Below are 22177 nucleotides of genomic sequence, written 5' to 3'. Positions count from 1 at the left end.
CTCTTCTATGTTGCTCGAGTGTCTATTGTTAAGTGACACACATTTGAATGCATATGTTTAAATCTTGTCTTTGTGTATGCATGGAGTTTTGGGGATGGATACATACTTTTTTAAAATGAATATGTATATTTTTCTTCATAAGAAAATCAACAGCTCTTGACTTCATTTCTGGGAAGTCGTAGAAAGTTGTGCATATAAACAGGGCTGACCTTGTTATACCATGCCAAAAAGTATTAATTATGAGAAGAAATACTGACTATCAGAAGCTGGTCTGCTATTTTCCTTGAGGCTATAGGTTCTGATGTTAATACTGAATTCTCTTACCAGTAAGAACAGTGCTGACCAATGCAAGCCCTCAGCTTTGGGCCTAGAGAATACACATCTGCAAGTCAGACACAATTCCAGATTCACCTCTTTCTCTTTCCCCTCCTCTCTCCCTACCTCTTTTTTTTTTTTTAAGATATTATTTCAATATTTAACTCTAGTCCTGAAACTCACTATGCACACCAGGCTAACTTAAACTCAAGAAGAGCTGCCTGCCTTTGCTTGCTTTTTTTAAATCCCGAGGTTTGAGATTAAAAGCGTGCCCCACCACACCCAGCCTTCAGCTCCATCTTGAATGACTTTCTGGTTTAAAACCTGTTGTGGGGACAGCCCTCTGTGTCACGGCGCAGTGCCAAGAGTCTTTTTTGGTTTCACAATATACCCTCTTTTGTTTCTGGTTAGGGTCCTTTTGCTCTGTTCCGGTGAAATTGTTGGTAGGTGAGCTGGTTCTGGGTGTGTAAGAGCAGGTAGCAACTCTAGTGTTAGCAGTCTTTATGTAGGTCTAAGAAGATAGGATTGCTGTGTCCATGATGCAGCCAGCGCTGTGGCTCTTGTGTTAAGTCTGGTCAGTCAGGATCCCGTAGCGTTTACCAGCAGTGTTGCAGTTCTTAGGTACAAGAGCGTTCCAGTGCCCAGGCTCCACAGTTTGTATCCCTGCGGTCCCTCAGCAGTCTTTACCCTTCAGTCTCGTTCTGCCTTCCCTTGCCATCTTCCTTTCACCTTCTTTTGTACTTTGTATTCTTGAACCATTCAACTGCCTTTTCTTTGTCTGCCAAGCAGCCACAACTTCCTTACCTCTTCTGCTGTATAACCTGCCACCTGTCCATCTCTCAGTGATATTCCTGCTGACATTCTCTGCCATGGAAGTCACCTTGCTCTTTCTTTTTCTCCTTGTAAGTTCATCCCATACAGCCCAAAGTAGGCAAAGTGCAACTTCTAAAGCCTTTTATTGGACTTCGTCACATCACCAGACTCACTACTTGGGCCTGAACAGCCTTCTTGTGAAGCCATCGGAGAGGTGTTTTGAGTCGATCACAACTCACCTTACATGCAAACAAAGGTTTATGTCTATTCCAATCACAGCCTTGCCTCCTTAATATCAGTTACAACAGCCTTTCTGCTAGGCCAGCAAGTGAAGTGCTCCCCTTGTGTCCCAGATGGAAATGGCTCCAGGGTCATCTGGAATCCATCAAGGACTGTGCTAACACAAACTGACAGCTGCAGCAGACCTGGTTGGCTATGTTTTCAGAAGCTGGGGCAAGCATCTGTAACTGTAATTTTTTATTTTTTTTAAGGAATCCATGGAGTGTTCCAAATGATCACTACTAACATAAGGCTTGTCTGCCCAGCTGCTGAACTGACAGCCCTTTAGGTCAAAGTAGCCAGGCTAGCACAGGAGTGTTCACAACTTCTACACAGGGAGTCTCCTTGTCCCACCCTCAGCTTCTCCGCCTGTTTACCAGGAGGGGACTTAAAAGAAATGCTCCCAGAACCAACTTACAGCTCTTACTACCAAGAGTGACTGTAACTTGGTTTTTTGATCTCTTCTTAAGTAAGGTTTTGTTTCGTAGCCCTTACTGGCCTCGGACCGATAGCAGTCTTCTGCCCAGGCCCCTGAGCACAGCATGGCAGACGTGTATACTTATCTGCAAGAAACCGTAACAGTACTTTAATCCTGCTTTGTGTCTGGCCAGTGCACCATGGCAGATGGCCTCTCATCACCTCTCAGGACACAGTTCCTGTGCTGTCATTGCAAAGCCATGCGTGTGCTAGGAATTGAACCTGGGTTCTCTATAATATAGCAACACATGCTCTTAAGTGCTAAACCAATTCTCCAGCCCCAAAATACATTTTTTTAAAATGCTCTTCATCTTATTCCCTCTCACCCTCCACCCCTCCTTCCCCTCTTCTCATCCCTTTTAGGATCATCCTTAGAATAAAGCAAAGCTAAAACTTGGGAAAGGGTTTTATACCAAAGAACATGGTCAGGAAAAGGTTGGAAACTTGATTGCTTAAAGGGGAAATCCTCTTCTGTATTTTGAAAAATTGCCAAAGCCAGCAGACTAGTTGTCCCTTACAGAACTACTCTGCAGGCCTCTGGGAAATGGAAATCTGTGACCATTTATTGCTAAGTTATTTTATGCTTTAACAGTCAATTGTTTGCTCTCGTTGGGTTGGGGCTTAGGTCATTGCTGTTGATGTTTGTATGAACTACAGAGAGTTAGTTCCCACACATACAGCTTGGAGGCAGAACAATTTAAAAAGTCTTGTTTTAGCTTTTTTGAGGTAGGATTTCTCTGTAACTTTGGAGCCTGTCTTATTGTAGACCAGGCTGGTTTTGAACTCTCGGAGATCTGCCTGCCTCTGACTTCCATGTGCTGGGATTAAAAATGTGTGCAACCACCACCCGGCTTGTCTTAACTTTTAAAGTTGTGCCATCCATGTCTTTGGCACAGTAAATTGGCCACTCTCTTCTGGGAATCATATTGTCATGGTTTTTAACAGTGGCTGCAGTAAAATAGCAGCTATGAAGTTGAACCACATGTTCTTCCCTTTAATATAGGAGTATTATTGTCAGCCCTTGAGTTAAGTACGGTACTGTTCGATAACTTGGCAAACCTTGGGGACTAAGCTGGCATGCATTTTTTGTGTTTAAATGATGTTATGGTCAACAGGGCCTGTTGCTTGTTAAACTGTCCTGTTGTTTAGAGTAAAGTGTACCCAAGAAATGACTTTCACTTGGTCTGTTTTTGGTAAAATATCTAATTTTAAAAATACAACTTAGATTTTCCTATGTTTTTTGTTTTGTTTTGTTTTTAAAGCAATCAGGAAATTCCACTGACTTGAGGCCACTTCTGCAGTTCCTTATTGCTATGAGGAAGCATGCTTTTGGCTGGTTACATAAACTGTTCGTCTCGTTAGATTCTGTTTTCCTACTTACGTAAACTATAGTTCATCAAATTCTGAGTTAGCCTTTGTTTTTAGAATGTGAGGCTTCACCTTATGTGCCCTCTGGACTGTGGAATTGTAGCTGTAAAAAGCAGGTCTGCAGTGGTGGCATGTGTATTCTGTCTTCATCTGCCTGCTTTAAAAATGTCAGGTAGTGAACAGTGATAGTGAAGATGGTAGTATTCAGAAACTGATGTACAGAGATGTGAAGAATCAGCATCTTTAATCTGTCACTTATATTAAATGTACAAAATTAAAACAACTTACTTGGGCGTGGTAGCACATGCCCTTAAGCCCAGAGTATGTAAAACTGGGAAGATGATTCTCAGCTCTCTAGGGAGTTCAAGGCCAGCCTGGGATACATAGACCTGCTTTTACAAAAAGCACAAACAAAATACAGTTTTATGTTTATCCTTCTCCTGATGATAAATCACTGGTGTAACAGTGAGGGGAAATCCCATGACGTTGTCTGTTCAGACATCTTTAACTATATGTGTCTGCATCAACACAGTTGCATACATTTCATATATTTGGGTTTGTGAAAACTATTTTGCAACTAGCATCTTTTTCTTTTGTTGTTTTGTTTTTGTTTTTTCAAGGCAGGGTTTCGCTGTGTAGTTTTGACTGTTTGACTTGTGATTGTGAAAACAGTTTGGTCCTAGAATGTTTACTTCTGGCTTAATCATTTTCTGGCAGAAGGTCGATGTGTCCCTTCCCCTTTAATAAGTTTCTCCACTGACTCAGTAAGCCAGATCAAGCCAAACTGAAATAGTTTAACAACAGGTATAATGAACAAAGCAACTCCTGTGTGGGTTCTCCAGTCCCAGAGTTCGAGGCCAGAGAAATTGAGCTCTGAGGCCAGGGCGGGAAAGTTGTATAGATTGTAGGTGAGGGGTGATGATGTGTCGATTACAAGCTGAGTTTGTGCTCAAATACGATCAAAAGCTGATTGTGCTTAGGCGGGGACTTGGATGGCTGGCAGCTTCATCAATAACTGCCAAGAGTGCAGAAGTGGTTTGTTTGTTTGTTTGTTTGTTTGTTTGTGCCTTTTCTTTTTTCGGAGAGACTGAGCAGGTGAGGTTGGGAGAGAGGGGGGCAGAAAACGAGAGAGAGCAGGGCTTCCAGGATCATGGCAGGGGTGAGTCTGAGGTTCCATCCAATCAATAAGAGTGAGGACTGGCAGTTCTGAAGGGAGTGTTTTCGTGTATAACAAACCTACTAGTGAAGAAGAAGAAGGAGGGGGAGGGGAGGGAGGAGAAGGAGGAGGAGGAGGAGAAAAAAACTGCTAGTTTGTTTTCTGTAGGTTTTTTGGTTGGTTGGTTGGGTTTTTTTTTGTTGTTGTTGTTGTTTTGTTTGTTTTTTTTCTTTCTTTTCTCTTTGGGGGCCTGTCACCCAGCTCATGAATGGAGACTTACTCTTACTTGGGAATTCTGGGCCTTTTTTAAAGCCAGCTTTTCTAACTTAAATTATTCCATTTCTCTTTAACAATGTTTTGCCTCTGGGCTTCTCATATTTCTTTATTCTATATATATTTCTTTCCTTCTTACTCCATGGTTGGGTAACTGACCCCTAATATCTTCCTCTCTTCCTTTTGTTGCTCCACATACTTTTTTTCCGAGACTGAGTTTCTCCTCCTACTTATTCTCTCTGCCTGCTAGTCCCACCTATCCTTGTTCCTGCCTTGCGATTGACAGTTCAGCTCTTTATTAGGCCAATCAGGTGTTGTAGACAGGCAAAGTAACACAGCTTCACAGAGTTAAACAAATGTAGCATAAAAGAATGCAATACATCTTTGCATCATTAAACAAGTACCCCACAGCATAAATAAGTTTCACACTCTTAAACTAATATTCCTCAACAGTTTGCTGGGTTTTCTTTGTTGTTTGTTTTGTTTTTTATTTTAGTAGGAGACAGGATCTCACTATGAGGCCCTCTCTGGCCTAGAATTCCCTGTGTAAACCAGCCTGGCCCTCAACTCATGAGGTAAGGGTTAGGACTAATAGCAATAGCCACCACACCCAGTAGACCCTCATATTCCCACTCTTCACACTTGAGTACATTTGGGAGCCCCGATGACATAATGACCCAATCCTGCCCCACCCACTACACTCTTGCCTTGGCAATCTCGTTTCCAGCATCAAACTTCACAGACAGGAACTACAACAGTGATATTTTCTTCTGTCTCATAGTCTCCTTCTGTCTTTATTAATAGCCCTTCTTGATACATAGAAGCTTTTGAATGTTTGTAGTCTGAAATGTTTAACATTTCTTGTTTTTGGTTTGTTTGTTTAATTCTGGGTCTCTGTGTTGCTGTTGCTGGCTTTGAACTCACAGAGATACTTCTGTCTTTGCCTCCCGAGTTCTAGGATTAAAAGGGGGGTGGGACGATTACACTGGGCAGTCTAGATTTTCCTTAAGGATTTGTATTTTGGGGCTTTGCTCTGACCACACCCCCACCCCGCCCTGTCTACGATTGCACAGGTATTGCCATGTATTCCAGTCCTCAGGTCTCTAATTGTGCTGAGAATACTGTCACTTTATTGCTGCTGTCAGTATCTCTGTAGCCACTCCTAGGTTAGGAAGTGTTTGTGTGTACCATTCCATATTGCATTATGGCCATTCTTAAAGAGTTCTGGGTTCCTTGGTGTGGTGGTTTGAAATAAAATGGTCCCCAAAGAGAGTGGCACTACTAGGCGATACAGTCTTTTTGGAATAGGTGTGGTCTTGTTGGAGGAAGTGTGTCATTGTGGAGATGGGCTTTGAGGTCTTCTTTAAGCTCAAGGCATGCCCAGTGAGACAGTCTATTTCCCATGACCTTCAGTTGCTTCTTTAACACCCTGTCTGCCTATATACCACCATGATAATGAGCTAGACCTCTGAAACTGTAAGCTACACACCTCAATTAAATGTTTTCCTTTTAGCTGGGTGGTAGTGGCACACTTTCTTAATCCCAGCAGGAGACTCTGTGAACTGGAGGCCAGTCTGGTCTTGCTTGCTCTGTGACTGGCTTTCTTTGAGTCTGGGTGATGACTGCTGGACTGAAGTTTTCTTCCTGGTGCGGGAGAATTGTCTGTATTCTGTCAATCATGTTTTAAATAAATGCTGCTTGGCCAGGCAGGAAGTATAGGCGGGAAAACCAAACAGGAAGTAGAAATGATGCAATGAGAACAAGAGAATTCTGGGAAGGAGGAAGCTGATTTCTCCCGCTCCTGCCCAGATCACCGAAGCAGCAGGATGTGATCTGCCCCACTGAGAAAGGTACAGAGCCTTATGGCTAAAATATATCAGAATAATGGGTTAATATAAGTCATACGAGCTAATAAGAAGCCTGACCTAATGGGCCAATCAGCTTTATAACTTAAGGAGTCCTCTGTGTGATTTTCTTGGGGCTTGCCGGTTGTGGGGAACTGGGGAGGACAGAAACCCATACAAGCCAGCCCATCATGTTACACTTCTTCCCATAATTCTCATTGCCACGCCTATACTTTCTGCATGGCTACTAGCCAATCAGCATTTTATTAAAAATAATACAAGTGATAGGATAAAAAGATCATTGTCCCACAGCATTTGTTAGCCACCATATGGTCCTTGGGAACAACAGAGGATTGTAATAGCTGAGCCCTTGGAGTTAGGGTTTTTGTTTGTTTGTTTGGTAGGTTGGTTGGTTTTTCCAGACAGGGTTTTTCTATTACAGTTTTAGCTGTCCTGGAACTGGAGTTAGTTTTTAAAGCAGAATTCTGCATTGTGTCACATTGATGGTAAAAGTCCATTCCTTTCTTCCTCGTTGCTGTGGAGATCAAAACCTAAACCCCAGGTATAGTTTGTAGGTCCTCCTGTTGTGTTCTGACTGGGCTGCCTCCTTCTGCTAGCTTGCTGGCACTTCCGGATTTCCTCTTATTCCCTCATAAACTGACAATTCAGCCATATGAACTTCCCTTCTGCCTGGAATTCCTCTTCCTGCACTTCCTCCTGTAGGTGTCCCAGCACCTCCCATTCTCCTTCACCCTCTCTCTCAGCCTTACATTACATCTCCAGATGTGGCTTCTCATACAGTAAGACCTGATTGTGGTCTCTTTATACTGTTTGGCCCCCCAGTGTCACATTGATAGCCAGGTGAATTCTGGTGATTGTTTTTGTGCTTCTTATCTTGGTATTTATTTCCTTTGACCAAATACTGGGTACATAAATTTGTGGAGCATTAGTCTTAGTTCCCCATGGGTTCCCAGTGTTTTGTACACAGTCAACACAGCTGTGTAATTGTGGGTAATTCTGTCTCACTTATGGAAGAAGCATATTTTCTTCCTCATAGAAGAATTAATTCCATCATTAAATGTGCTGTTATTTTGCTATTTTACTTGGATGTTTCTTGGTGAAGTCTGTACGTATTTATTCTCTGGATCTGTATATGTTAAATATGTGAGACATTTTATATGAGGATTATTCTAAAGTTACTGAATGGGCTTTTAGGAAAACCAGGTAAATCTGGAAAAGATAGAATATGTGACATTGAAGTGGTATTTGATTTGGGCAGTGAATGCCCTAGATTTATTGATTATTTGTACATAACTATTGGAAGTCTTTGCCTTCCTCTCATTAGTAATAGGGTGGGCAAACGTTTTCTGTCATGGGTGATTGAATGGAGATTATGCTGGTTTAAAATCAATCTTGCTGCATTGTCTCTGGTGCTGTAGGTTGGAACATTTTAGCATAGAAGCAGCTGTGCATGACACCAAATGTCTGTTCCAATGCAGGGGATTCATGGGCACCAACCTATATTTTCGCATATTGAAGTGTTGGGTGTTTTTCTGGATTTCTTCTGTCCCAACTATTTCAAAATGTATATCTTTCAATATTATGGTGAATCCAGACCTGGCCAGTCCACCCTGTGCCACACATGCTGACCCTCTGCCGGAATACTGAGAGCAGTAACCCTTTCGTGGCAGAAACAGTGGACTGTGATATAAAGAACTCAATTGTGCAAAGAAATATTGAGAACAATTTCAGATTTCTGTTGCCTTTTATTTTGTTTTTCCTGAAGCAGATTCTTATCACACAGCCCAGCTCACACCCATACATCTCTTGTTCAGCCTCCCAAGTGCAGGGCAGCTATATGCTGCCATGTTGGCTACTTGCTTTGTCTAGCAAGGAAATAATTAGATGCTTTTGTCGTCATTGTCTGTTTGCTTTGTGAGACTAGATTTACAGCCCTGGTATGCTTGCATTTGTGGTAAGCCTCCTAACTCAGCATCTGTTCGGTGCTGGATTATATAGATTGAGCCTATACCTGGTTTAACCTGCTTTTCAGGAGTGAATTCCTCTGATATTTGGGCACAGGCCTTCTGTTATTTGCTCCTGGGTCCCGAAGTTTAATCGTAGACTCTTCAATTCTCATTAAGAGTGATCATCTTAACCAGAAGTTAGAAAACAAAGTCATATCCTGTGTTACTGGAAGTTGATCTACTGCCCTCATTTAAACACCCCTTTCACTGTGTGTGTGTGTGTGTGTGTGTGTGTGTGTGTGTGTGTGTGTGTGTTTCCTCTTATTCGTGACAACATGGATCTTAGCAAGGTTTAGCAGGATAGAATTTAGCATTGGCACAGACTATTAAACCATTGAAACAATGTGGAGAGATTTGCTGCCTTAACCCTGATCTGTACCTGTGACTTCCTAGCATCTTTCTTGTTCATATGTTCATCCAAGTCATCCTTTCCGACATTATCATTTCTACTGATAGGGAATGTGACTGAAGTTAGTGGTGGGGGACCCGTGAATGCATACATGGATTCTTGGTAGAACTAAGTTTCTTTACATGGGTCCAGATGTCATATTAGAGTCTCCGTATTTTGTGTACTTCTGATTTTTATGACTTGCTAGGTGAAGCAGTTTATGATTATTTGTGGTTTGGGAAGATAGAGGACTCCTCTGTTAGGCTCATGGTGATTGAATTGAGATTATGCTAGATTAAAACTAATGAAGAATGAGATTAAAAGCATATGCTATGTTAATATTGTCATTTTCTTAATATTATCAGGTATGAAATGTTCAAGTATAAGGTAGCATAGGCCCTTTAGTGGATCTTCATTACACAGTGAACCATTAGCAGCATGTCCTCAAAGGTTGTGGGTTTACACCTTCCCAGTGGGTACTTGGGCTCAGAACTTCTGCTAACTCAAGATGTCATCTCAGTTGTGTGCTCCTAGTATGTGTATAGGTGTGCTCATCAGTGTGCATGTGTGCACCTAAGTGTATGTGGTATTTGTTAATGCATGTATTGTACATAATTGTGCAAGTTGCCATCATGTGAGTGTGTAGAGATTTGAGGACAATGTTGGGTACCTTATCTTAATCAGTCTACTTTTTTATTTTATTAATTTTTTCTTTTATTTTTATCATCTTTTTTCTCCCTCAAACCCCCATCTTCTCTCCTTCCTCTCCACCCAACTTCTTCCATGTTCTCTTGAGTACTTGTGTGCTCACTTTCGCTTTCTATCTCTTACACACACAAACATAAACACACACACAACAATAAGACAAAAATACTGAAACAAAAACTTGCCTGCCTGCAAATAAAATGGACTCCATTGTGTTGGTCAACTGCTCCTGGACATGAGTCTGCCTTGGAGTTTTTGGTGTCACCCAGTATCTCTTACTCTTCTCCAATATTTGTGGATATTCCACATAGATCCCTAATCTCGGAGGGAAAGGGGATTGATGAAGACATACCATTTAGGGTTGGGTGCTCTAAAATCTCTCACTCTCTGCACATTGTCCAGTTGTAGGTCTCTGTTTCTGTTTCATTTTCTATCTGCTGCAAGAAGCAGCTTCTCTGATGAGGGCTTAGTGGAGCACCCATCTATGAGTATAGCAGTGTATGTTATTAGGAGTTGGTCTGATTGCTTTGTTTAGTAGAATAGTAGTATAGTAGTAGATATTCCCAAAGGACCTATGGTCTCTCTAGTCTCAGATTCTTGGCTACTTTAGCAGTTTCAGGTATGGGTTCCATCTTATGGAATGGACCTTAAATCCAATAAGAAAGTGATTGGTTATTCGTATAACATTTGTTTCACTATTATCTACCCTTTGTTGTTGTTGCTTTTATTTCTGTGTTTTGAGATAGGTCTTTTTTCTGTGTAACAACAGCCTTGGCTACCTCAGGAGCTATCTCCATAGATCAGCCTGGCCTCAAACTCACAGAGATCCATCTGCCTCTGCCTCCTAAATGCTGGGATTAATTAAGGCACGTGCTGCCATGCCCAAGCATCTTTATTTTATTTATTTTTATTTATTTATTTGAAACAGGCTTTCATTGAACCTGTAGCTCATGGATTAGGTAAGACTGGACAGTCAGTGAACTTTGAGGTATCCACCAGTGGCACCAGCCCCTCCCACCATCACCACCTGAGATTATAGGAATGCTTTCTTCTGCTTTTATTACATGGGCTTTGGGGATTGAAACTCAGGTTCTCAAGTATGGAGGCCAGTAGTATGTCTTCCTCACCTCATTGTTTTGTGGCTTAGTCTCTAACTGAACCATTTAGCCAGGCTGGCTGACCAATGAGCTCCTGAGATCTCGCCTCTACCTTGCCACCCTTTTCCCCTGAGGTTACAGGTGTATGCCTCCACATCCAGACTTTACACAAGTAATCAGGTCTTTATGTTTATGTGACAGACAGCTTTACTGTCTGATCCATTTCTCTATCTGCCTTTCTTAAGATGCTTGTTTCTAGATCTTAGCATGCTTGCCCATGTCGGAGACCTGGGATCAGTTTCCCAGCTATGGAACAATCAAGAGTGTATACACACCTATCACCCTAACTGGAAGTTGAAATGAGGACTGCTTGAGTTCAGGACTTTAGAATCAACCTCGGCAGTATACCAAGAGTTTTGTTTCCAGTTAGTTTCTCCATTCATACTGTTTTAAAGTCCTTAGTCACAGTGTGCTAGAGAGATTTACTGTTTACTGTCTTCAGCTATTTACTCCTATTTTGTTAACTTGGGTTTTAGTTCCTGATCTTCAGGGCAGTTGAAGTAGTGGGTATTTTCTTTCTTTCAGATAATTTAATTTCAGATAATAATAACACGTTGTGCAAAGCTTTCTTCCCTGTGAAATAGATTGCTTAATAAGCACTAAGTAACTTGTTGTCCTTGCTTTTCTCCTTACCTGCTTTTAGCCCATAGAATTGAACAAAATCAACATTTTTAGTTTTGGTTTGAGGCCTTCCTAATTTCTTATTTAACATGTTTTCCCTGAAAATAAGAATTCTGGACAATTGTGGTAGTTGGCATTTGTTTCTCTGTAGATCAAAATAAAAATAGTGACTTTATCTTTCAGCATAATTTTTATAGCCATCATTGGCAAATAATTGTGCAGTGTGAACACTTTCACAGTCTAATACATGTGCAAAATTGTAGCATCATCTCCTTTCTTATGTTTTCTGCTTGCACATATAGCTGTGTATAGACAGTATCATCATTTGTTACATATTTTAAACAATGTTTTCCATTTATAGTTCCTTTAGGAAGCTTAAGGCAGACATTGAACTGAAAATATTTTTTACTAGCCCTCACATAGAGCAGTGTGGGGCTTCTGTGGCAGTCCTTGTAGAATTCAGTATATGATACTGAGCTTTCAGAAATGGGCCTTAGATCTCCAAGGAGAGACACTGCTTTCTTTTGTGGCTTTCGTGTGACCTTCAGGTCCCGATGGGTTACAGATAAGTGTGTCTGTCCTTTCTTATGTAATTCTGTTTCCTCTAAGTTGCACAATGACTGTACCTTCCTTGACTTGCTTGCTCCAATTTTGATAGGCGTTTTTTAGTCCCAGAGAATGACCTAGTGTAAAACGAGAGTATCTCATCATCCTGAGAAGCCAGAGACTTTACTTAGGTTTCTGATTCTTTGAAGCATCTCCAAAGCTGCTGCTATTGAGAAGGTGGAAGTGCCTTGAGCTGCTTTGTCGATTGCTGTTCGTCTGAGATCTCAGTGGCATTGATAGTATTCGTGACTTTTTCCACGTTGTTCAAGTCAGTTACTGGGTTTAAAAGTCTTCATGTTCTCGGTTTGCCCTGCTTTGGGCAGATGAAGTGAAGCTGACCAAAACTTTTAGTTAGTCTGGGAGGATGTTAAGATCTGTTCCACTGTGGCATCCTGTTCCATTGGCAGCCATTACTGCTAGAAGTCAGCGAGTGCTTGAAAGGAACCCTGGAGTGGATGTGTGGATGCCTGTGCTGTCTGCTCTTGCTGTGGTTAATAGTAATCATCTCTTTTCCTCCCCCTCCCTGCTGCCTCTGTCTTTCTCGCCCTTGCTTTTATTCAATTGCCCTGTGTTACCTCCCCACCCTGCTTTTCTTTTAATTTTGTGACCTCTTTCTCTCTGTCTCCCCTCCTTGCTTGAGTTCCATGTTGCTAGTTTTTGTGTTCATGCGCTCATTATCACCCTCTTTTGTACTTCAAATCCCAGCAGCTGCCCAGCCAGGTCCCCGAGCACAGCCCTGTGGTATATGGGACTGTGGAGAGCGCTCATCTTGCTGCCAGCACCCCTGTCACTGCAGCTAGCGACCAGAAGCAAGGTTTGTGTATGACTGTTTCCTCCCTTTATCTTTAGTCTCTTTTATTAAGTACATTGATCTCGGTATTCCATCAGATACCTGAGAATTACTCAGATACCTACTCAGTAGCAAATCTAAGTTAGAAAGTATACTAGGGGAAAGGATCTTGCATTTCACCTGCCTCGCGCTTGGTATCTACGTGTAAGTAACTGCTTAGCTGCCTTCAACTGTTGTTTGTTTTTTTTAAAAAAACAATGTTTGTGTGGGGAGATTAATTAAAGCATCTCTCTCTATATATTACTTTACAAGAACAGCACAGGTTCATATTTTCATTTTTAGGGGATGTTGCTATTTCTTATAGAAGATAACGTATCTCTAGGGCCCCAAACCCCATTAGAGAGCAAGCAATTGGAGCTCTGGAAGCCGACACAGGCAGCTGTGATGTCCTGCTGAAGCCTCTCACCTGCACTTCCCACTTTCTTCACTGGGGGCAAATCTCCCACCTGCTTGGTTAAATGATAGCCATTGTTGCTGATGCAGGAACCCTACTATGGCGCTCTGACCAGGAGCAGGAGCTGCCAGCTGTTTGTTAAGAACAAATATAATACTTTTTGGGATAGAAACTTGAACGTTAAAGGAAATTTTGTTCTAGAAAGTGCAGTCTTCTCTTTCCTGAGAACTAGATTTTAGCTGTACCTTCGCTGAAGTCAGCACTAGTTCTCAGGAGGGAGCAGGGAGTATGCTCTCTCTTGCTTCTCGCTTCACTCTCCAGTGAGTAGAGACCATTCTGTGCTGACTGCTTTCATCCAAGTCTCTTCACTAGAGCTAGTTAATTTTAAATATATTTTTAAAACATAATTGTTTAAAAGATACTTGGGATGGTCCTTAAGATAAAAATATTTTAACAGGAGCTAGAGAGATGACTCAGAGGTTAAAAGCACTGGCTGCTCTTGCAGAGGACCTGAGTTCAATTTCCAACAAGTACATGGTAACTCACAACCATTTGTAATGAGATCTGTTGCCCTCTTCTGGAATACAGGCATATATACAGGCTGAACGGTGTATACATAATAAATAAATAAATCTTTAAAAAAAGAAATATTTTAACAAATACTTAATTTTAGCATGATTGCATTTTTAATTTTTAAGAGGGTTTGTTTCACAAATTAATTACACATAAGGTGGAAACGTGGACTTTTAAGTTATCTAATTTGTGGGGTTTTTTTTTTCCATTTGTTGGTGGGTTTATTTAAATAGTCTTCACACTGTAGCTTGGGCTAGCCTAGAACTTGCTCTGTAGTGCAAGCTGTCTTTAAATCCTGAGTCTCCTGCCTAAGGATTCTGAGTGCTGGGATAGGTGCCTCTCCAGTTCAGAGTTTGTCAGCAAGATGAAAAGATAATGTGAAATACAAGACACAGCACACACCCATGAGTATTGACAAGTGGCATTAAAACTTTCATAAGTTTTTAACCCAAAAGATAAGAAATAAACCCTTAGGTGGTATGCTTCGGAAGGCTGTCACATCATTGGCAGAACTGTATAAGGCTCATGGTAGCTTGATGCTGAATTTTAGCAGAGGCTGTTGTTAGTTGGGGAAAACTATTTTTTTGTCTCAAAAACTTGAAAACAGGGTCTGGTTCGAAGGCCAGATTGTTTGGGAACTCGATATAATCCAAACTGATGTCATACTGTGGTCCTGCTGCCTCTGGGGTGCTGGGATTTTGTAGCCGTGTGCTGCCACAGCTGGCTGCAAAACACTAGCAGCAGACATCTCTCTTGTTTTTTTGTTTGTTTGTTTGTTTGTTTTGGTTTGTTTACATTTAGTAACAATTACTTTTTAGGAGATTTCCTTTAAAATTTTAGTGCACTCTTGTACAAATGTAATTGATTCTTTTTAGAATTATGCTGGCCAAATTAAACATGTCCGTGCACAAGTCTGTTAAATATATCTTCTTGCATACTTCGACTTCAGGAATGTATTCGATAGCATTGGAGGAAAGGACTTTGGGAAACAATGAGATTCTGTAGGTACCCAGAGACAATCATAAGAATACTCGAAAATGCCTATAAAGATACCTTCGCATCCATCAAAGTCTAGAGAAGCAAGTGATTAGTTTAAGACAATCGTAGGAGTGTTGCAGGGATGCATCCCCACCACTGCTCTTTAATATATTCCTGGAATTAATAATAGCCCAGGAGAATGAGGAGACAGGTGTGCATTAGGTGGTGTGTGAATCAATAACTCGCATTTCGCTAACAATAGAACTCTCTACTTGCTGAAAGTCCAAATGAGCTGCAGGCCATGGTAAATAGAGTAGTGGAAGTAAGTTAAAACCTTGTATGAAAGTAAACATTGAGAAGATTGAGACACAACACATGGGAAGGGCACGCAAAGATTTTAACATTGTAATAAAGAATCAGAACCTCAAGCAAGCAGTCAGCTTTGTCTATCTGGGAGGAAACCTCAGTTTAAAGGAGGGAATTATTTCAAATGTTAAGAGACAGATGGGGTAGGGAAGGCTGCATTCCAGGCACTAGAAAAGGTTTGGTCATCAAGAGACAACGACAAAAATTACAAGTACATGAGACACTTGTCTTGAGCTGCCTTCTTTACAACTCTGAAACCTGGACAATGAAGCACTCCTCAGACAGCAGCTGAATGTGCTTGAGATGGCGTGTCTCGGGGATTCTAAGCATCACATGAAGAGATAGGCTATGCAGTGATGATATTAAGTAACATCTCCATCTATAGAAGGAAGGAACTTCCAACGGCGCTTGAGGTATTTGGCCATGTTTTGAGAATGAATGACGGCAAGTAGCCGAAGATTGCACTGCTTGGAGGAGTACACAGGATAAGATAAAGAGGAAGGCCCAAAAAGCACTGGATAGATAGCATAAAAGAAAGACTGTTTAACAATTGGAGAAACTCCATAAATGGGCTGCCCGTGCATGCTTAAGTATTGCGGGGGCATAAATAATGATGATGCTTACTTCGTGCACAGCTGTGCTCAGGTGTAAACCCTCTACAGCACGTTGAATAATGATCATCCGGACCTTCCTAGTAACAGCATTACGTGTAGTTGTTCAAGGAAAAGGAATGCTAAGATTTTTTAAATACATGTTTTTTATATTTTCAAGAAGGGAAGATGTGGAATCCACTCAGGTTTTGTGTTTTGCTTTGTTTTGTTTTGTTTGCGTAGAGGAAATTTGAATTAAATAAAAGCCTTTTGATCTGACGTGATACAGATGTGGGTGCATTGGCAAATGTTTGAGACTGCCCTGAAAGTCACGGATCCTTCTGCCTCTGCCTCCTGAGTGCTGGGATTAAAGGTGTGTGCCACCACCGCCGGTGATTATACTTTTTTTTTTTATGCTTTTCAAACTATAAATTCTTTTTAGGAGAAGGAAGTATGGAGGAATACACTCATTTATTAAGAGTTGTGAGCCCAGTGTGTTGACACACAGCTTTGGTCGGAGCAGGCAGATCTCTGCCTTTATACATACGTAGTCCCAGGCTCGGGGCTGCACAGGGAGACTGCATTGTCACTCCTCTCCCTGACCAGACCTGTGTGCTGTACCCCACGAGCTGGCTTTCATCTTTTCAATGGACATGCCACTGCTGAGGGTTTGCACTGGGTAACAGAATGTCCCCTCCTGCTTGAGCCATCTAACTGCTTTTATTTTGCATGAGCCTTTCCACCCTGCTTGGAAAAATGTGGACTTTTCAAATCAAACTTAAACCATTTGCTAGTCAAACAGTTGTCTCTATCCTGGTAGGTGCTTTTAAGAAATGAAGAACAATGTATCCAGGCTGTTTAACTCAGTTTCTGCTAGGTGCTTAATAAATACCAACTGCCATTAGTAATCTGGTTTCTCAGAATTCTTTCATGAACAGCTAACAAGTCAAATGTTACAGACAAATGTACGATTTCTCTTTTGTTTAGCATTTTATAAAGATAAACAATAGTCCGCATTTGTTTCTAAAGAGAAAAACTATTAAATGCATTAAGATATTTATCAGTGTTTTTCTCTGACAGTATGCAAACTAGGGCACTTTCTGTTTCCTGAGGGGATGCTTCCTTTAGTCAGGTGTGTTGAAACAAGGGTACAACACTCTCTACAGTCAGTCGAAATGATTTTTGGAGACATTTCCTCTGCATTCAGAAACTGTTGTAACTTTATCCATTTACCCAGCTGGGGCTCTGTTAGCATTCAGGACAGGTCTGTCCCTCAGGTGGAGGATGCTTGCCATTTTTGGTCTCTGCCTACTAAATGACCGTGGCACCTTTTTAGCGATCACAAAATGGGAATTACTCAGAGCTGTAATAAATGTATATCTGTTAAACAAGATGCACAGAGAGCACACACATATATAATGAACGCTTATGGTTCCCATGTATTTTTGGTTTCTGCCCTGGCAGCTTAATCTGAGAGATTTGACAGTGAACACTGACTGTTCTTACTTTACAATTATGAGAAAATGCTGACTCTCACAGATGCCTTAGCTTCCATGCCTGTCACATAAGTGAATTCCAAAGCTGCCAATTCATTGACCTTTCAATGTTCCGTTTTGATATGGGTAGCTGTGGTCTCATTCACAGACATCACTGCCATGTAGCCATGCTTGGGATACAGCATTGAAAGGAAAGTCTCTTAGCCTTCACTTAGAGGAGAGCTGGAAGTTTAAGGAAGCCCACGCGGCAATGTCAGGGAGCTGTTCACCCTTTGATTCCCGAGTCATTCGCTTGGAATCAGATAGTCACGTTGATTAGCACTCCTTTTTGTTTTACTTGTAGTACCTTTATGGTTATCATTTCCTACTTTCTTGATCTTACTTTTTCTGTACACAGATTGTTTTTTATATAATATTTCCCGCATAGAGATGTCCAGTGTTCTTTTTCTCAGATTGATTTATTTGATCTTTAACTTTGGTTCTCTTTGGTTCTTTGGAAGTGCTTACTTAAACAATTGGTTCTGTTTCCACACCGCTGTTGTTTTGGTTAGAAGCTGTTCTGAGAAATGGAAGTGAGTTTTTAAACTGTCTTCCTTGTTCAAGTGCTTGATGTTATTGGTCATTAAAATGGAATTTATAACAAGTTCCTAATTATTTGTCTTTAAATTGGTATGCCCAGACAGTTTTGTGCTTATAATAGTCACAGGGAATAAAATATAGAAGAGATAAAAGTTTTACTGTAAAAAGTGGTTGAATTTGGCTGGATAGGATGGCACTTGCCTGTAATCCCAGAATTCCATAGGCAAGAGGATCATGAGCATAGGGTACCTAGTAAGACTATGTCACAATGGGAAAGATTTAACTTTAGTTTTTATGAGACTTCCTTGTGGGCTCGTTTGTGATTCCCTCTCTTCCTCGAAAATAAGTGTCATGTGACCTGGAGACGAAACACTAGTAAGCGTAGCTAGAAACAAACAGGACAGTATTTTTGGAGTCTAAGATTTTAGTCTCTGTTTTGCTGCCCGTGAACTTGGTCTAAGGTGGTACTATGTAGTCTGTGATTCAAAATTATTCTTTAAATTCTTTATTTCTTTTTCCTCAGAAGAAAAACCAAAACCAGATCCAGTGTTCCAGTCTCCTTCCGCAGTCCTTCGGCTTGTCCTTAGTGGGGAGAAGAAAGAGCAAGCAGGCCAAGTGCCTGAGACTACTGCAGGCGGGCCTACCCCAGAGCCTCCTCGGATTTCATCACCTGCCACTCTTCCTCCACTTCCTTCCCCCACTTCCGCTACCCTGAGCAGCCAGCCACTGTTCACTACTGTTCTCCAGGACAAGTGTGAACACCCTCCCTCAAAAGAAGATACACTTCCTGTACCCAGCCCCACATCTTGCACAGCTACATCAGCCCCTTCACTAACAGATGACAGTGATATATGCAAGAACCCCTGTAGTGTAGCACCTCACGATATTGAGCTGATTTCTAGTACTAATCTAATTAATGAAATGAATGGAGTTGGTGAAAAATTGCCTGCCAAGGAAAGCATTGTGGACATGGTAAAACAGGACGTGCTGCCATTGACTCTTGAATTAGAGATTCTGCAATATCCCCAGGAAGAAATGAAAGTGGATTGTATCCCAACTCCTGTTACCCCTTCCACGCTGCCTTCCTTTTCACCAGCTCCTCCAACTCCCCCAACTTCTCCTCCTTGCACTCCTGTCATTTCTGCCTGCTCTGCTCGCTCTCCTGTTGCTGCCACTGTGGTCCAGAGAGTCGCTGAAGAGGGAGAGAGCGTGAGAACTTGCCTTGGCGAGGATGGAAATGAGACTCTGAGCAAAACCGAGGCAAAAGTAGTTGGGAAAACAGAAGAGATTGTGGATTCTCAGAACTTAAATTCAAGAAGGAGCCCTGCCCCAGGTAAGCTGTTCTGCCCTTAATGATTTTATGCTTGCTAACCATGAAGAAGAGGCAGTGATGGAGTTATTTTTTAATTGGCTACTTTCCTTGACTTCCAGAAACATCGAATGAATGCAGAAATTCCTAGTCTGATTTCTTCAGTGGTGTGCTTGTTTTTTAGTACAGCCTGCAAAAGAGTTACTCCATTGTCTAAAAATGCAAATGAGAATTCCCAAATACACTAATTGCCTCCAAGGTATATGTCTCTATACATGTTGAGTTGTTGTTCTGTTTTGTTTTTAAACTCATTTCCTCAGAATTTCGTTCTGTTATTTGAAGCTGGCATGGAAACCAGCGTGGTCTGTAGCTCCCAATCCTGTCTTCTCGACCAGTTCACAACTAAACGTGTGCCATGAAGAGCTGTTGAGGGAACGAGCCCTCAGGACTTCACAGGTCACAGCTGCTCGGGAAGAAGAAAAACAGCTCTGTTTGTTAGATACTTGAATCTTTCACTTTTTCTTTTCTAAGTTTCACTGGCTTTGAGTGATAGTGTACACTTGTAATCCTAGCACTCAGGAATCAGGGCAGGAGGCTACTCTCTCTACAAAGTGACTTCTGGGCTATCAGGGCTGTATACCACTCCTGCCTTACCTTTAAGTTTTTCTATATTCGTTTTTGTTCTGAAACTCTTACAGTCTTCACCAACTCTTTTTTAATGTAATATCACCTAGGTCTGATAATTGGATTCAATTTTTATCAATTAAAAAATGTTAAGATTACTTTATGAGTATAAGATTTGCCTGCATATATGTTTGTATACCGCATGCATGTGTGTGATGAGATGGTGTCACCAAGTTACAGATGGTTATGAACTACTGTGTAGGTGCAGCCAGTCCTCCTTACCACTGAGACATTTCTCCAGCCTGAAATTTTTATCAAACACCAAAGTTTCCCTGGCACTTCTCACCTGACTGTGCAGTGGCAGCTTAGAATGTATAACTGCTGAGCTATCTGAGTCGCACAATCGTCCTCTGCAGCACTGCCCTAGGCTGTAGGGTTTGTGCTCTGTGCACTCGGCAGTTGGACCACTTTCCTTAGAACATTGGGTTCATATGGGCAATGAGTATGCCCTGTGGTTGATAGGCACCTCTTTTAGTTATCAGCAGTTCCTAATGCTGAAAAGTCAGGTGCCACTTGGTTTGTTCTGACTGTTTAACAGGTAAACTTGGCAAAGTGGACCTTGTACTTCATTGCATTGTTCCAGGTGGGGGTCCTGGGTACATCAGGATGCTGCAGTTCTACATAATTCGAGTTAAAAAATGACTGTCCATATAAAGTGAAAATTGTTTGTGTCTGTCTTTCTAGACTCAAACAAGTGTCAGAGAGTAGCCAGATGTTTTTATGCTGATTGAACTTGATCACCAGACCCTTTGCTAAGTGAATATTCCTTTGTGGTCTTGGAAATCTTTATTCTGGCTTTTGGCTTTTTGAGAAAGTGTCTCACAGAGCCCAAACTGCCGTCAGACTCATTGTGTAATTGATGATGACTTTCAGCTCCTGATCCTCCTGCCTCCACTTTTCAAACGCTAGGATCACAGACATACACACCCACACCCGTTAGTTTTTGTGTATTTGATAGTAAGTTTCCAAACTGAGAAAAAAAAATTATTTTCACCCAGAAATTGATTTTGTGGAATGCCATCCGTACACATGATTTATGCTAATTTTCCTTTTTTAAACAATAGTAACTTTGAGCAAATGATAATTTGAAGTCTGTCTCCATCTCCACTTGCCTTCAAGACAGGGTTTCTCTGTGTAGCTTTGGTGCCTGTCCTGGAACTAACTCTATAGACCAGGTTGGCCTTGAATTTACAGAGATCCACCTTCCTCTTCCTCGTGAGTGCTGGGATTAAAGGTGTGCACTACCCCTGTCCGACTTTATTTTATACTTGGTTAACCTTTAACGTTTGCTCTTAGTGTGGTTTTTCTGTATTGTTTATAAATTTTCAGGTAAAATTTTGTGATTATAGATTGTCAGTAAGTCCATCTGGCACGGTTCTGTTGGCATTGTCACAAGTCCTAGGTAACAAAGCATGGGTTGGATGTTGGATGTAACTAAAGCCTTCCCTGACTGTGAGTACGGTGGAGGGGAGCCCATTTTCCCCCTTACTTTGTTCTTTCGGTGTAGGAACCGCTGTTTTGATTGAGGTTGTCCATCGTTTTGAAGTCTTTATGTTTATATGTGGGTCCACATCTCCTCAGAGATTGAGCATCTCATGATGTAAAAGTGTAAAGTCTTTGGAGTGACCACACACCATCCTCTCCTTCCCCCATCGGGGCAGCGGCAGTGCCTGTGACCAATTTTCAGGAATTAAATCTGTCCAGTGAAGAGAGGTATTGCTTTTCCCAATTCTGTATGCTGCAAAGTCGAAGGCTCATTTCCTCTGAGGAAATCAGAGTATGTGTTTGGAAGACATTAATAAGTTGCTGTTTGTGCTCTTTTTTGGTTTGGACTTGCATACAAGGGGAATATTTTGATGCAGGATGAACAATTCAGTAATGCTTCCTTAATTTCAGCTATGAGAAAAGAGTATTACACTCTCAGAGAATAAAAAGAAGTCAGCTTTGCTAGTGAAGGTCAACTGCTGCCTTAGGAATTTCTTACCTGTTGTTGCCTTTGCTCCACTTCCCCAGAATATGTCACTGCCAGATTTCACTGCTGGGACCAAGGCACAAACCCAAACTCTACACTGCTGCCCATCATCTCTCTTGTTCCTTCTTTTAGAGTCCTGTGTTCCAAAGTCTTGGGAACAGGGATTTCCACTGTGCCTATCGTGGCCCACATCACACAGTAGTTTCCAAAGCAATGCTTTTCAACACGCTCTTCCAGACTTAGACTGGGCAGTTTTAGAGATGGATGAGTGAGGGCGTCACTGTCATTTTGTCTTTGTCAAAGCTTTAAAGTGTCTTTCCCATTGCTGCCATTACAATCACTACAGGGAAATCATGG

General features: G+C 41.5%; 1 protein-coding gene across 6 annotated transcripts in view; it reads left to right on the top strand.

Annotated features, from left to right (window-relative positions):
* The window catches only part of Eif4g3 (eukaryotic translation initiation factor 4 gamma 3), a 230731-nt gene that overhangs the window by 118747 nt on the left and 89807 nt on the right, over positions 1–22177 (top strand). For 5 of the 6 annotated variants that reach the window (XM_087906998.1, XM_087906999.1, XM_087906997.1 and 2 more), the window contains 2 exons: positions 12735–12843; positions 18379–19188. In XM_087906998.1, the coding sequence (XP_087763124.1) occupies positions 12735–12843; positions 18379–19188 (919 nt within the window). The remainder of the gene's footprint in view (positions 1–12734; positions 12844–18378; positions 19189–22177) is intronic. The other variant, XM_087906995.1, reaches the window with a different exon arrangement.

The sequence above is a fragment of the Myodes glareolus genome, chromosome 6, assembly GCF_982192425.1.
Source record: "Myodes glareolus chromosome 6, mMyoGla1.1, whole genome shotgun sequence".
In the NCBI taxonomy this organism is placed as follows: Eukaryota; Metazoa; Chordata; class Mammalia; order Rodentia; family Cricetidae; genus Myodes; species Myodes glareolus.
The sequence above is the reverse complement of the archived record's forward strand: the minus strand, read 5'-3'. Positions and strand labels throughout refer to the sequence as shown.